The 17,320-nt window shown below is 43.9% G+C and overlaps 1 protein-coding gene across 1 annotated transcript in view; it reads right to left on the reverse strand.

The window, feature by feature from the left end:
• Window positions 1–17,320, reverse strand: part of LOC143809483 (major histocompatibility complex class I-related protein 1-like) — a 54,243-nt gene that overhangs the window by 958 nt on the left and 35,965 nt on the right. The window contains exons 2-4 of the mRNA XM_077292560.1: window positions 4,160–4,417; window positions 2,589–2,864; window positions 533–808 (exon numbers count right to left, since the gene is read on the reverse strand). Of these exons, the coding sequence (XP_077148675.1) occupies window positions 533–808; window positions 2,589–2,864; window positions 4,160–4,417 (810 nt within the window). The remainder of the gene's footprint in view (window positions 1–532; window positions 809–2,588; window positions 2,865–4,159; window positions 4,418–17,320) is intronic.

Raw genomic sequence — 17,320 nt, forward strand, 5'->3', positions numbered from 1 at the left:
GTCTTTTTCCTATTCCTACATAGAACAAGACAGGCATTATTACTGATGTGCCGTCTATAGATAATACCTTGTTCTTAGTGCAAGTGGACGACAGAGAGAGAGGAGCCTCCTGTGGGGTTATTGCTCGGGGAGATATAAGGGAAAGTCACTTAATAATTTCCCCTTCCATAAGGAGGGTTGTGACACACCGCGCTGCTCCCGTCAGTAATCACTGATTGTTGTGTTATTTTTAGCAATATTTGTTGGATAAAATGTCAACGTTTCTAGATCATGCCGACCTTTTCAACATGAATAGTCATCATGAATGTGTGCTATTCTATCTGCTCCAATCCAAGTTTCACCAGCCCCAGTGATGAAACATTTATTACCTATAGTAGAAAATTGGTGGGACACAGTGGTCACCTGGGGAGCAGCTCTGGGGGACGCACTCTTGAGGGCAAAGTCAGTGCTGGAGCTTGTGGTAGATGTGACATCATGACTCTGGGTTTCAGCGACAGGAAATCATCTACTTATAGCAATTTACTACACTTACTCCAGTCCTGGGTGAAGTCCCACGGCATACTACTGTGGTTGACCCTACAGGTGTACACATCATCAGCCATGGACGTGACATTGAACGATAAAGAGGTCAGATACGTCAGGTCCAGTAATGGCAGCGTCGTCCTTTCCATCATCTCTTCCGATATCTGTTGTCCATTCTTGTACCACATTATGGAGATGTCTTTGGGATAATGCCCATACGCCCGGCAGTGCACCCTAAGTGTGCCATTGTCTACAGGATACTGGGTCACCTTCACAACCGGAGCTTCTATTAAGTATTAAGAGAAAAGACGAGAGGTGTCATTATTACAACTGGAGCTTCTATAAGAGAAAAAACAAGCAGTGATGTTCATGAGCTTGGTGTTGCTTCATAGCTACAAGTTAAAAGTGAAGTCTTTTCATTGACATCCTCTCTAATGTGAAATCACCAAGGGAATCAGTTGATTTTTGTAGATTTGGTTACCTAGCCCTTCAGATTTCAAGGAGGAAGGGTATTTTAACCATATATTCTCCCTGCAGCGACCATGCCCATTAGACTAACAGCCACACCCTTTTCAAGCTACTCGGGTCCATAGAGGGGACCTCCTTGATATCAATGTGCCATACTAGGGAAAACACAAACAAACCCACAAGTTAGTGCTGCTTAATATCCACAAGCCATGCTAATGACCTAATGACCCCCTCAATTGTCTGTCTATCGGTGTGTTGCCAACGGACAGAGTTATGGCTATGAGGTAAGCTGCAAATGGTACCTTCATGGGCAGCTTGGTGGCTCAGTGGTTAGCACTGCAGCCTTGCAGCGCTGGGGTCCTTGGTTCAAATCCTACCAAGGACAACATCTGCAAGGAGTTTGTATGTTCTCCCTAACTCTCTCTTGGACAACCTACAATCTGGCTTTCATCTCTACCATTCCACTGAGACTGTCCTGACCAAACTTACTAACGACTTACTTACAGCCAAAACTAACAGACAATACTCTATACTCGAAAACCTACAAAAATGTCCCCAAGGCCAAAGGGGACATACCCCTAAGCCATGACAATGAACACCGACAAGAAAAGGAGAAAGATGGATAAGTAAGTAACGTGCAGCCAAAAATAATAATTAGCTCACAGTATTACCATGTAAAAAAATCCATACAAATTAGAGGTTTATTAGATAAGTACAAAATATTTGATTTAAAAAAAGATAATATAAACATATATAAATTCATACAGACAAGGTGAGAGGTGGTACAAAAAAATGACAGCTAAAACACAGTGTGGATAGATGAAAAATAAAAAAAAACCCACACTGGTGAGAAACACCCCTGTCCTAGAAGCTATGCCTGCAGAATGTAAAACAGTACAATGATCAATGCTATAGTCAGAGTGCTAGGAGGGCCGTGTCAAATGATTAAATAGGTATAACAGCTGGGCAAAAAAGTCCTCTAAGCATCATGATCGCAAGTTATCATAAACATAAATAAGTCCTAGGTGAAACAATAATAAGCCTACATCAATAGTGGCTTTTAAATCATACCTTGAGACATGGTAATAACAAGATGCAGGTGTGTCAGCAGTACAGGGGAGAGCCTCGACGCGCGTTTCACCGCCTTGGCTTCGAGTTTTGTTTTTTTGTTTTTCATCTATCCACACTGTGTTTTAGCTGTCATTTTTTTTGTACCACCTCTCACCTTATATATGTTTATACTATCTTTTTTTAAATAAAATATTTTGTACTTATCTAATAAACCCCCATTTTGTATGGATTTTTTACATGGTAATACTGTGAGCTAATTATTATTTTTGGCTGCACGTTACTTACTTATCCATCTTTCTCCTTTTCTTGTCGGTGTTCATTTAATACTCTATACTCTTCCTTCTAGACCTGTCCTCTGCCTTCGAGTTGACCACTGCCTCCTACTGCAGATCCTCTCCTCCTTTGGTGTCAAAGACCTCACCCTATCCTGGATCTCCTCATACCTCTCCAACCGCACATTCAATGTCTCCCTCTCCCACACTACCTCCTCATCCCACCCTCTCTCTGTTGGTGCCATACAGTCTTACCTTTCCTACTAAATGTGCAGTTTCCCAGTGACAGCAGGTTGGTGATGTGCGCGATACATGTATTCACCAAAATAAATCGGATTCGTTGTAGTACAGATTCATCAGAATTAGCAATTTGTGCAAACATCTCGGCTTCCGGCGTCTCGGCTGTCCACCTCGCTGACTCCACATTCAAAGACATAAATGGTTTTCCATTATAACGATAACTGAATGAAGCCCGGACCGTGCCATTATCATACAGCGTGCATCCTTGTAAGTTCTGCACAATGTGGAATACTATTAATAGGAAACACACAAGAAAAACTAATCAGATTAATAAATTAGTCCATGAATTTATGTCCAGTCCATTTACTGTATAATCTAATATAATATCTATGAACTAATATCCGCTGCTCACAATGTAAAATGAACACTTGCTCATCCCAGTACAGGGTAGGCCATGTATACGGATACACCTAAATAAAATGGGAATGGCTGGTGATATCAACTTCCTGTTTGTGGCACATTAGTATATGGGAGGGAGAAAACTTTTCAAGATGGGTGGTGACCATGGCGGCCATTTTGAAATCGGCCACTTTGGATCCAACTTTATTTTTTTCAGTGGGAAGAGGGTCATGTGACACATCAAACTTATTGAGAATTTCACAGAGTTATTTACAAGTTCCTCTCTGTTTACAGCCATTGACATGTCGCAGAGGTTAACACGTGAGGAGCGGATAGAAATTGTGTTGATGTCTGGTGAACGCCGTACCCGGGTCATTGCAGCAGATTTCAATGCAAGACACCCTACGCAAGAAAACTGTCACCATTCCCATGTTATTTAGGTGTATCTATATAAATGACCCACCCAAAAAAGTTTGCCTCATCACTGAACATAATGTTCTGTGTAAACTGAGGCTCCTGTTCCAATTTTTGTTTTGCCCATTCTGTAAATTCAGCGCGCCGATCTGGGTCATCCTCGTTGAGATGCTGCAGCAGCTGGATTTTGTAAGGGTGCCATTTCTGAGTAGCTAATATCCGCCGAAGGGATGTTCAACTGATGCCAGATCAGCGCGCTTGTTATGTATAGCCGCCACCCTAGCTGCTGCCCTCAGATTACTTTTCTATTCCTTGTACTTTCAACATGACCGCTGCTCCACAATGTCATAGGAAGTGGTGTGATGAGTCTAAACTGTGACTTCCCTGACTATCATATGCTATAACACAAGGAAGGCAGGGTCTACACTCATCACTGCACTCCCATATATTACTATAGGACCATTTTGAGAGCAAAGAGATTGGAACATTCTGACAGCAGAAGGCACCAGGTGGTGCAACTATATGAGAGCAATGTGGAGGGTCACTTTAAATTATCAGACACCCAAATGCTCATGTTAGAGAAGACAACAGATTTGTGACCTGATAATGATGGACTTGTGTCCTATAAAGAAAGCAAAAATATGCAAACAAAAATGTTATTTATAAAACGTCCAATTCATGTGGTTCAGCTGCACTAAAAAGTGTAGAATAAACATAGGTGCCCATAGTGCAACATGGAAATGAAATGCTGTGAAGGTACGAAGGCCACTTACCCTGCATGTGATTTGCATAATGTATATAATCGTGTAGGATGTTTAGCATATTTATCTGCGTTGAATAAAATTCTTTACTTGCATCCAGTAAAGTTTCATATGGACTTTTATACCATGGAACGCGACGCTCCACCACTTCATCGTCACTGCTGTACCACAGAAGAGTGATGTCGTCCAGCGTCCGTCTCATCGTGTATGAAGTCATATTTGATGTCAAATCTTTGGTTGCAGTGTCAAAGAAATAATGAGAGTGATCGCCTGTGTGAGACATGAAACACGCCGGAGCTGTAATTATAATGAAATCACATTAATGTTACTCAATTTTTACATCAAATATGCATAAGCCCGTCACATCGAGGCCAGTTCTCCTTTTTGCGTTTTCAGTTTTTATTTCTCCATCTACATAGCTGTATTAGTGTAAGGGTCGCATGGGTCAAGAAGTGGCACTGCGACCCCAGACACAGGTGAAACGGGTTTCTCTGTGCAAGTGTGCAGTTATTCCCTTCAGATATTCTTTATTCAGGCCGCACACCCTCAGATGGTGAAGGAAACCCCAGGGAATCACGATCACAAGGAAAAAGGCAGTCTATTTTATAAAAAGAGAACATTCTTTAATGATGAAACTGGGGTAACGTACATACAAGAGAGCAGGCACAAAACTTATTAGTCACATCTTCATCTGTTTTACAGAGGCACAGACACTCGGATTACACGTGGCAGCACTTCACTTGTAAGCAACAGTTTAGCAACACATCACGCCTATCTTGACCACTCCATTCTTTTTGTGTGAGCTTCACTGACAACAGCCCTCTACAATCCGTGCCCAAGCCTGACAAGTCCAGTATTTACTTACTAAAACTCCCAGGTCTGGCCTACAAGTTGCCTCTTGAGGCCCACTCCTCTACTAGTGCCTTGGGCCCACAACTGACAGCTCTATTTCTGGCTTGAGGCCCTACTCACTAACGCTGAGCTCTCTTTCTGTGTCTTTTTCCACTTCACCACACAGAGTCCAGGATGCTCCCGCCATATTACTCTGCCCCTGGATTCTGTTATATAATCTTGCTATCTCTGTTCTTCTTCCTTTCACACACTCAATACTATGGGCCTCCTCTATCACAGTCTTTGTGCCTGGCTTCACTTCACTACTAACTGCTGACTCCATGTAACCAGGAAGCAGCTCTCCTCTTATTCCTAAACACTCCTCTTATCTGCAACTGTTAACTCTTTTGTGCCTTCATCTACACGGTTACTTTCACTCTCCCAACACAAGTACATAGAGAAGCATTAGGGTATGTGCACACGTTGCAGATTTGCCTGTGGAATTTCCTGTGGAGATTCTTCCCTCTCTTGCCAGAAAACACAGGTGCGGATTTGCTGCGCTTTTGCTGCGTTTTTTGATGCGTTTTTTCCATGCGGATTTGTATGCGTTTTTGAAAGCTAAATAAAGATGTGTTATTGAAAAAAAAAAAGATTTCTGATGTAATTTCTTGTCCAACCTCCTCTTTTACATTTGTCCAACCCAAACTCCATGACACACATAGATAGACAAATAGATAGATAGATAGATAGATAGATAGATAGATAGATAGAAGGAATGAGGTAGATAGATAGATAGATCGATCGATCGATCTATGGATAGATAGATAGATATATGGCTAGATATATCTAAGTATCTATAGATATATCTGTCTATCTATAAATATATCTATCTATCTATCTATCTATCTATCTATCTATCTATCTATCTATCTATCTGTCTGTCTGTCTGTCTATCTATCTACATCTATCCATAGATAAAAAATAGCAAAGCCGATGTTTATTAATGAACAATATGTTTTATTGTTTACAAAAAAACAGAAAAAAAATTACGTTGGCTCCCGCGCAATTTTCTGCGTCAGAGGGGGAAAGCCGACTGCCGGGGGCCTTATATTTGTAGCCTGGGAAGGGGGTAATACCCATGGCCCCTTCCCAGGCTATGAATATCAGCCCGCAGCTGTCCGCATAGCCTTTACTGGCTATTAAAATAGGGGGGAACCCCCCAAAAATGGCATGGGGTCCCCCTATCTTTTATAGCCTGAAAGGCTACACAGACAGCTGCGGGCTGATATTCATAGCCTAGAGAGGAGCCATAGTTATTGCCCCCTGCTACAAATACCAGCTCGCAGCCGCCCCAGAAATGGCGCATCTCTAAGATGCACCAATTCTGGCACTTAGTCCCTCTCCCCACTCCTGTGTAGTGGTGGATTATGGGGTAATAAGGCGTTAATGTCACCTTGCTAATGTAAGGTGACATTAAGCCTGGTTAATAATGGAGAGGCGTCAATAAGATGCCTTTCCATTACTAATCCTATAGTAGTGAAAGAGTTAAAAAAAGACACAGCCAGAAAAAAGTATTTTAATATTCTTAATTTCACCATACATACCATACTCGATCGCCTGCAAAAAATGAAAAATAATAAACCAATCGTATACTCCCTGTCCGACGCAGTCCAATTAATAATGAGTGTCCCACGACGATCTCCCCTATAGAACAGTGATGCCACTGCTCTATAGGGCCTTCAGTGACACACTGACAGGAGACAATGGCTCCTTCAGTGCATCACTGAAGAGGTTACCTGAGTTCATTGGTCTCACTTTATGGCAATGCCATAAAGTGAGAGTATGAACTATACTCGCAGCGGCGGAGGGAAGGATATCTTCCGTCATTGTATCCCGGAGCCCCTGGACAGCGGCCTCATCAGCTGATGTGCCTGCTCTCCACGGGAGATCATCGTGGGACACTCGTATTAATTGGATATCTGCGAATCAGGGAGTATATTGTTTGTTTATTATTTTAATATTTTTTACAGGTGAGCAAGGGCTTCGGGGATCAAAGTGATGGTGAGTATGTACTCTATGTTGTATGTACTGTATATCTATATGTACTGTATGTCTATATGTATTGTTGTGAAATTGGATTTTGGGCTCCCCCGGTGGCCACTGGTGGAATTGAACTTGTGTGCATTATCCCCTCTGTTCACCTGTTCCCATCAGGATGTGGGAGTCGCTATTTAACCTTGCTCCTCTGTCACTTCCATGCCGGTCAACATTGTAATCAGAAGCCTTTCTGTGCATGTTCCTGCTACCAGACAACTTCCAGCTAAGTCGGACTTTTGTCCTTGTTTGTTTTTTGCATTTTGTTCCAGTTCACAGCTGCAGTTTCGTTTCTGTGTCTGGAAAGCTCTTGTGATCTGAAATTGCCACTCTGATGTTATGAGTTAATACTAGAGTCTTAAAGTAATTTCAGGATGGTGTATTGATAGGGTTTTCAGCTGACCATGAAAGTACCCTTTCTGTCTTCCTGCTATCTAGTAAGCGGACCTCGATTTTGCTAAACCTATTTTCATACTACGTTTGTCATTTTCATCTTAAATCACCGCCAATATATGTGGGGGCCTCTGTCTGCCTTTCGGGGAAATTTCTCTAGAGGTGAGCCAGGACTATATTTTCCTCTGCCAGGATTAGTTAGTCCTCCGGCCGGCGCTGGGCGTCTAGGGATAAAACGCAGGCTACGCTACCCGGCTACTGTTAGTTGTGCGGCAGGTTTAGTTCATGGTCAGTTTAAGTTTCCATCCTTCCAAGAGCTAGTTCCTATGTATGCTGGGCTATGTTCTCTTGCCATTGAGAACCATAACAATGTATGTACTGTATGTCTATATGTATGTGTTGTATGTTGTATGTACTGCTGTGTGTTGTATGTACTGTTGTATGTACTGTTGTATGTTGTATGTACTGTTGTATGTTGTATGCACTGTATGTTGTATGTACTGTTGTATCTTGTATGTACTGTATGTTATATGTTGTATGTTCTATTGTATGTACAGTATGTATGTACTGTTGTATGTTGTATGTACTGTTGAATGTTGTATGTATTGTTGTATGTTGTATGTACTGTTGTATGCTATATGTTGTATGTACTGTTGTAAGTTGTATGTACTGTATGTCATATGTTGTATGTACTGTTGTATGTACTGTATGTCATATGTTGTATGCTATATGTACTGTTGTATGTTGTATGTACTGTTGTATGTACTGTATGTCATATGTTGTATGTACTGTATGTTATATGTTGTATGTACAGTATGTATGTACTGTTGTATGCAATGTTGTATGCTGTTGTATGTTGTATGCTGTATGTCATATGTTGTATGTAATGTTGTATGTTGCATGTACTGTTGTATGTACTTTATGTCATATGTTGTATGTACCGCTGTATGTTGTATGTTGTATGTACTGTATGTTATATGTTGTATGTACTGTTGTATGTACTGTTGTATGTTGTATGTACTGTATGTCATATGTTGTATGCACTGTATGTTGTATGTACTGTATGAATGTACTGTATGTTGTATGTTCTGTATTTTGTATGTGTGTATGTTTTTTTTTTGGACACTTGAACACAGTAGCCAGATGAAGGGACTATACTGTCCCATCATCCGGCTACCTGTCACTGTAGCAGGTATAGCCAGATGGGACTAGGAGTCCCATCGGACAATGCCTGCCTACATACAGACCCGCACACACATAGCCCCGTGATCCCTGCAGACCCCTGCGATCGCCGCACAGCCCCGTGATCCCCGCACAGCCCCGCGATCGCTGCACAGCCCCACGATCCCCGCACAGCCCCACGATCCCTGCACAGCCCCGCGATCCCCGCACAGCCCCACGATCCCCGCACAGCCCCGCAATCCCCGCAGACCCACACGATCCCCGTACAGCCCTGCAGACACACAAACACCCGCACACAGACACGCACATCTTCTCCGCACACACACAGTCTCCGCCCACACACTCTTCCCCCTCCCAATCTGCAGAGTTTCTTGCACCCAAATAAGCAGCAAAACCGCAGATCCTGCGGTTTTGCTGCAGATTTGACAGAATCAATGCAAGTCAATGGGTGCAGAAATGCTGCAGATCCACAAAAATAATTGACATGGTCCTTTTTTTAATCTGCTGCGTTTTCAGTGCGGAATGTTCCGCACCATTAGCACAGCATTTTTTTTCCCCATTGATTTACATTGTACTGTAAATCACTTGCGGATCTGCAGCGTTTGCGGGCGGAAAATTACGCTGCGGATCCGCTGGAAATCCGCAATGTGTGCACATAGCCCTCACAGGGACAGTGTTTTTCTTTCCACACTCTTAGGCCAGTATCACACTAGAGAGTTTTACGGACGCATGAGAGGCACAAAAACTACGCATTGCACACGGGCCAATGATTCTCTAATGGGCAGCTCCTATCTGCTGTATATTTCGCAGCTGTATTTTACGGGTGTAGAAAATCGCAGCATGCTGCGTTTGTCAGCGTATTGCGCAAAAAATCCGCCAATGAAAGTCTATGGGGCGAGAAAAATACGGATTACACACGGACCATGCGTGTGACTTGCGAGAAATACGCACCGGTGTTCTATAGAAAAGCCGGTAATTCAGTGCGGTGTACAGTAAAATCACACTGACAGGTTAGAATAGAATAGATCAAATAAATGTCTGTACATAGTATATATATATATATATATATATATATATATATATATATATATATATATATATATATATACACTATGTTCCAAATTATTATGCAAATGACATTTTTCTCGGATTTTCCTAAATGGTCAGTGCAAATGACAGTCAGTCTAAAAGTCATCACCCATTAGAGTATACATCGAATTTTATTGAAGAAACCTCCCAATGATAACAGTATAATCTCCAAAATGAATAAAAACTCAAAGTGCACTGTTCCAAATTATTAGGCACAGTAGTATTTCTAAACATTTGATATGTTTTAAAGAACTGAAAATGCTCATTTGTGGAATTTGCAGCATTAGGAGGTCACATTCACTGAACAAAAAAGCTATTTAACTCCAAAACATCCTAACAGGCCAAGATACATGTTAACATAGGAACCTTTCTTTTATATCACCTTCACAATTCTTGCATCCATTGATCTTGTGAATTTTTGGAGAGTTTCTGCTTGTATTTCTTTGCATGAAGTCAGAATAGCCTCCCAGAGCTGCTGTTTTGATGTGAACTGCCTCCCACCCTCATAGATCTTTTGTTTGATGATACTCCAAAGGTTCTCTATAGGGTTGAGGTCAGGGGAAGATGGTGGCCACATCATGATTTTATCTCCTTTTATGCCCATAGCAGCCAATTACTCAGAGGTATTCATTGTCATGCATGAAGATGATTTTGTTCCTGAAGGCACGTTTCTGCTTTTTAGACCATGGAAGAAAGTTGTCAGTCAGAAATTCTATTTACTTTGCTGAGGTCATTTTCACACCTTCGGGAACCTTAAAGGGCCCTACCAGCTGGTTCCCCATGATTCCAGCCCAAAACATGACTCCTCCACCTCCTTGCTGATGTCGCAGCCTTGTTGGGACATGGTGGTCATCCACCAACCATCCACTACTTCATCCATCTGGACCATCCAGGGTTGCTCGACACTCATCAGTAAACAAGACTGTTTGAAAATTAGTCTTCATGTATGTCTGGGCCCACTGCAACCGTTTCGGCTTGTGAACACTGTTTAGGAGTGGCCGAATAGTAGGTTTATGCACCACAGCAAGCCTTTGAAGGATCCTACACCTTGAGGTTCAAGGGACTCCAGACGCACCAGCAGCTTCAAATAACTGTTTGCTGCTTTGTAATGGTATTTTGGCAGCTGCTCTCTTAATCTAGTGAATTTGTCTGGCCGAAAACTTCCTCATTATGCCTTTATTTGCATGAACTCTGTCTGTGCTCTGTTTCAGTCACAAATCTCATCAGAGTATGATGATCACTCTTAAGTTTTTGTGAAATATCTAATTTTTTTCATACCTTGTCCAAGGCATTGCACTATTTAACGCTTTTCAGCAGCAGAGAGATCCTTTTTATTTCCCATATTGCTTGAAACCTGTGACCTGCATAATAATGTGGAACATCATTTTTGAGTAGTTTTCCTTTAATTAGAATCACCTGGAAAACTAATTATCACATGTGTTTAGGATTGATTTCAGTGATTCATTGAGCCCTGAGACACAATACCATCCACAAGTTTATTTGAAAAACAAAACAATTAAGTCTTTATGACACTTAAATCCAATTTGCATAATAATTTGGAACACAGTGTATATATATATATACACTCACCGGCCACTTTATTAGGTACACCATGCTAGTAACGGGTTGGACCCCCTTTTGCCTTCAGAACTGCCTCAATTCTTCGTGGCATAGATTCAACAAGGTGCTGGAAGCATTCCTCAGAGATTTTGGTCCATATTGACATGATGGCATCACACAGTTGCCGCAGATTTGTCGGCTGCACATCCCAAAGATGCTCCATACAAGGCAGGATGGATCCATGCTTTCATGTTGTTTACGCCAAATTCTGACCCTACCATCCGAATGTCGCAGCAGAAATCGAGACTCATCAGACCAAGCAACGTTTTTCCAATCTTCTACTGTCCAATTTCGATGAGCTTGTACAAATTGTAGCCTCAGTTTCCTGTTCTTAGCTGAAAGGAGTGGTACCCGGTGTGGTCTTCTGCTGCTGTAGCCCATCTGCCTCAAAGTTCGACGCACTGTGCGTTCAGAGATGCTCTTAGGCCTACCTTGGTTGTAACGGGTGGCGATTTGAGTCACTGTTGCCTTTCTATCAGCTCGAACCAGTCTGCCCATTCTCCTCTGACCTCTGGCATCAACAAGGCATTTCCGCCCACAGAACTGCCGCTCACTGGATTTTTTTTCTTTTTCGGACCATTCTCTGTAAACCCTAGAGATGGTTGTGCGTGAAAATCCCAGTAGATCAGCAGTTTCTGAAATACTCAGACCAGCCCTTCTGGCACCAACAACCATGCCACGTTCAAAGGCACTCAAATCACCTTTCTTCCCCATACTGATGCTCGGTTTGAACTGCAGGAGATTGTCTTGACCATGTCTACATGCCTAAATGCACTGAGTTGCCGCCATGTGATTGGCTGATTAGAAATTAAGTGTTAACAAGAAGTTGGACAGGTGTACCTAATAAAGTGGCCGGTGAGTGTATATATATATATATATATATATATATATATATATATATATACATATATATACTACGGTCCGTTACCGCCGGCATTAACCCTGTGTGAGCGGTGACCGGACAGCGTATGCGGGCGCCGGGCAGTGAGTGCGGGGAGTAAGGAGCGGCCATTTTCTTCCGGACTGTGCGCGTCGCTGATTGGTCGTGGCAATGGTCGTGGGCGTTTTGCCACGACCAATCAGCGACTTGGATTCCATGACAGAGGCCGTGACCAATAAATATCCGTGACAGAAAGAGAGAAAGACAGACAGAAGGACAGACAGACGGAAGTGACCCTTAGACAATTATATAGTAGACAGTATATATATGTCATACAGTATATATATGTCATTGACATACATATACAGTATATATATATACATATATTTATATTTCATACAGCGCTAGATAGCTTAAAAGCCGGTAATTCATTTGCCGGCTTTTGCAATCTCCTTATCAAACCCGAGAGAATATGAGACATGGTTACATGCAGTAAACCATTTCATATTCCTTATTTTTTTACATATTCCTCACTAATAATGTTAGTAGAGTGTGTGTGCAAAATTTGGGGGCTCTGTTAAAATAAAGGGTTAAATTACGGAAAAACTGGTGTGGGCTCCCGCGCAATTTTCTCCACCAGAGTGGGAAGTGACTGAGGGCAGATACTAATAGCCTAGAGAGGGACCATGGTTAGTGGCCCCCCCCGGCTAAAAACATCTGCCCCCAGCCACCCCAGAAAAATCTTTATTGTACGCTTAATCCACCTGAAGACCCTCGTTCTGTCAAAGAAAAAAAGAAAAAAGCAACAATATCCCATACCTCTCCGGCGTGCAGTCATGTCCCACGCTGTAAATCCATCTGAAGGGGTTAAATAAATTTACAACCAGGAGCCTGCTAATGCAGCTGTTGCTCCTAGTTGTAAAAACTGGGGAATGAATGGAATGCAGGGGAACGTAGCATCGTAGACTTGCGGTGCTGCGCCCCCTGCTGGCATAAACTCATATGAACTGTAGCGTGGGAATTTTTCTGAATATTTTCTCACGCTAGGGTCTTCAGGTTGATTAAGCATACAATAAAGATTTTACAACCCCATGTGTGTATTTATTTCATTAAAATACTTTATTCATAATGTGTGTGTGTGTGTTATTAACCCTTTGCTACTATTGGATTAATAATGGATAGGTGTATTATTGACATCTCTCCATTATTAACCAGGCTTAATGTCGCCTTACATAAGCAAGGTGACATTAACCCTTTATTACCCCATATCCCACCGCTACTCGGAAGTTGGAAGAGAGAGGCTAAGTGCCAGAATAGGCGCATCTTACAGATGTACCTTTTCTGGGGTGGCTGGGGGCAGATGTTTTTAGCTGGGGGGGCCAATAACCATGGTCCCTCTCTAGGCTATTAATATCTGCCCTCAGTCACTGGCTTTCCCACTCTGGCAGAGAAAATTGCGCGGGAGACCACATCAGTTTTTTCCGTGATTTAACCCTTTATTTTAACAGCTAGAGCCCCCAAATTTTGCACACACACTCTACTAACATTATTAGTGAGGAATATGTAAAAAATAAAGGATATGAACTGGTTTACTGAATGTAATCATGTCTCATATCCTGTCGGGTTTGATAAGGAGATAGCATAAGCCGACAAGTTATATCTTTAAATGGCACCATTCATTTTACCATACAATGCACTGAAAAGCGAAAACAATGCAAATCCATCAATGATTTTTTGTTTTCAATTTCACTGTGAGATAAAAATGACATAGCAATATGATTCTCCAGGTCAGTACGATTACAGTGATACCAAACTTGGCAAATTTTCTTGTTATTTTAGTGGCTAAAAAACTTTGAACTTTGTAAAAAAAATTCATGTGTGTCGTAATTTTCTAAGACCCGTAACTTTTTTACTTTTCCATTGAGGGTTTCTTTTTTTCTGCATTGCAAACTGTTGTTATAATTGTGCCAATTAGGGGCACATACAGTAGCACATTTTGATATCTTTTTTAGACAGACAACTGAAAAAACAATTATTGGCATTTTGAATATATTGTTCTTATGACATTTATTATATGGGTTAAATAATTGTCTTGTATTGCATTCTTACAGATACAGCAATACATAATATGCTTATATTTGTATGCAGTGTATGGATTGGATGTACTGAATAAAGGTGGCTACAGCACTGCAGATGCAGTCTGAAAGCAAGGAGGAGCTATCTTGGCAGAAGGTAACATTGGCTAGACGTTATGGCGCAGTTGGTGTAGCACAGGGGAGCGATGAGAGATGGGAGTCGTCTCTTTAGGTGGAGTTGTGCAGAGGAGAACCGGTGTAACAGACCAGATTCACCCCCCGCCCAGAATATACCCGGGGTTAAAGTGGCCTAGGCCAGATTATACTCCGGGGTACAAACTATATCCCGGGGTACAAATTGGACTAGTCCAGATTATACCCCTCCAGGTCAGAATATACCCCAGCTGCTGTAGATCAGATTTTTCAGCCTTTTGAGAACCATTGAGTGATATAATCAATAACGGAGCCCCAGGCAGCCAACGGGGCCCCAGGCTGCGCACAGGGCCCAAGGCAGCGCACAAGGCCCCAGGCAGCGCACAGGGCCCCAGGCAGCACACAGGCGCCCCAGGCAGCGCACAGGGCCCCAGGCAGGGTACAAAGCCCCAGGCAGCACACAGGGGCCCCAGGGAGTGCATAGGGCCCCAGGCAGCCCACAGGGCCCCAGGCAGCCCACAGGACTCCAGGCAGCGTACAGGGGCCTCAGGCAGCACACGGGGCCCCAGGCAGCGCATAGGGCAACAGGCAGGACAGAGGGGCCCCAGGCAGCACAGAGGGCCCCAGGAAGAGCACAGGGGCCACAGGAAGTGCACGGGGCCCCAGGCAGCGCACAGGACCCCAGGCAGCCCGCAGGGTCCCAGGCAGCGTAAAGGGGCCCCAGGCAGCACACGGGCCCCTGGCATAACACGGGGCCCCAGGCAGCCCACAGGAGCCCCAGGCAGCCCACAGGACCCCAGGCAGCCCACAGGGGGTCCCAGATAGCGCACAGGGGGGCAGAGACAGTGAGCAAGGGGGTAAGAGATAGCGCACAAGGGGGGGAAATAGACAGAGCACATGTCCTTTGTGCACTATCTGGGACCCACTGTACGATGTCTGGGACCCCCTTTGCGATGTCTGGGGCCCTGCTCTTGAGTATATCACTCAATCCTGTAAGGCTAGTTTCACATTTGCGTACAGCTGTGTGCATGCATACGCTCTCAGTGAAGTCTTTAAACATAAGGATGAATGACCTCGGGGAGATCAAAACTAGATTAAGGGAAATATGCAAATGCATGTAGAAAAGCCGCGGAGACACCATCATGTGTTTCTCAACGCAGTGATCCAGAACACTGCCCCCATCCCTTAAGGGAAATATGCAAATGCATGTAGAAAAGCCACGGAGACACTGCTCCTAATAGCCAGTTTCCTACTCCACACTGATGAGGGGCAAATACCCCGAAACAGCTGTCTGTGGATGAATACCATGTTTTGGCATAGGTGGTTTCCTTTATTGGATGCTGCCCTTCCCGTGGTTGTTCCTTCCCGGTGAAAGACCTGGCTATTCATTGCTTGCGTTGAGAAACACGTGATGGTGTCTCCACGGCTTTTCTACATGCATTTGCATATTTCCCTTAAGGGATGGGGGCAGTGTTCTGGATCACTGCGTTGAGAAACAAGTGATGGTGTCTCCCCGGTGTTGGATGTTTTGATCTCCCCGAGGTCATTCATCCTTATGTTTATAGTCTTTTCACTAGGCACTGCTCCTAATAGCCAGTTTCCTACTCCACACTGATGAGGGGCAAATACCCTGAAACAGCTGTCTGTGGATGGATACCATGTTTTGGCATAGGTGGTTTTCCTTTATTGGATGCTGCCCTTCCCGTGGTTGTTCCTTCTCAGTGAAGTCTTGACCACTGCTGCGCCCCGCCTGTTAAGCTCCGCCCACGTTCTTTTGACGGTGCTGCAACCCGCAGCGAAGGCAACAAGTTGGATTTCCTTGCGTTCACCGAATCATCAAACCAATGCATGCGGACGCAAACGCAAACATACGCAGGGCCTTCGTACCCAATGATAAAGATAGGGTACGCAGGCCGCATGCGGCCACATCCGTACTTGGGGGGAGCTTAACTGGCGGGCGCGACAGTGGGCGGGGCTTCACTAAGAGCGTACACAGCCGTGCACAAATGTGAAAATAGCCTAAGATGTCTAGGGCCCCTGTGCGATGTCTGGGGCCCCGTTCTTGAGTACATCACTCAATGGTTCTCATAAGGGTATGTGCACACGTTGCGGAATTTGCTGTGGATTTTTCCGCAGCGGATTTGGAAAATCCGCAGTGCAAAACCACTGCGGTTTTCACTGCGGATTTTCACGCGGTTTCTTCTGCGGATTCCTCTGCGGGTTTTCAACTGCACTTTCCTATTGGTGCAGGTTGAAAACCGCTGCGGAATCCGCAGAAAGAAGTGACATGCTCCTTCTTTTTTTCCGCAGCGTTTCCGCGCGGAATTTTCCGCAGCATGTGCACTGCGGATTTTGTTTTCCATAGGGTAACATTGTACTGTACCCCACATGGAAAACTGCTGTGGATCCGCAGCGTCAAATCCGCTGCGGATCCGCAGCAAAATCTGCAGCGTGTGTGCAGCGCCCCAGAGTCCTGGTCATTGCAGTACTGATGCTCCGCCGCTAAGGGGAGTGATGGTACGTCTGATGGCACTGAAGGAGTTCACCTGACCAGGTATCACAGACACCAATTCACTTCATAGTCTGGCCTCCAGGGGGAGCTAAGGGCGCTATGTATTAGGCAACTCCTCACAATCTGGTAAAACTGGGGGTTAGATAGAAAGTTAGACAGAAGCTGACTCGGTTGGAACCAGGCAACATCCTGTGGCAGAGGGTGTTGCAGGGGAAGATTCAGGGGGGTCCCTGTCAGGGGTGGGATCCTGACAGAGGCCTAGCGAACAGGAAAGAACGTTAACGAACCGCACCTGCACTACATCGCGGCGGTATCTCAAGAAAGGACAAGAAGCGAGGTTTATT

The sequence above is a fragment of the Ranitomeya variabilis genome, chromosome 2 (genome assembly GCF_051348905.1).
Source record: "Ranitomeya variabilis isolate aRanVar5 chromosome 2, aRanVar5.hap1, whole genome shotgun sequence".
NCBI lineage: Eukaryota > Metazoa > Chordata > Amphibia > Anura > Dendrobatidae > Ranitomeya > Ranitomeya variabilis.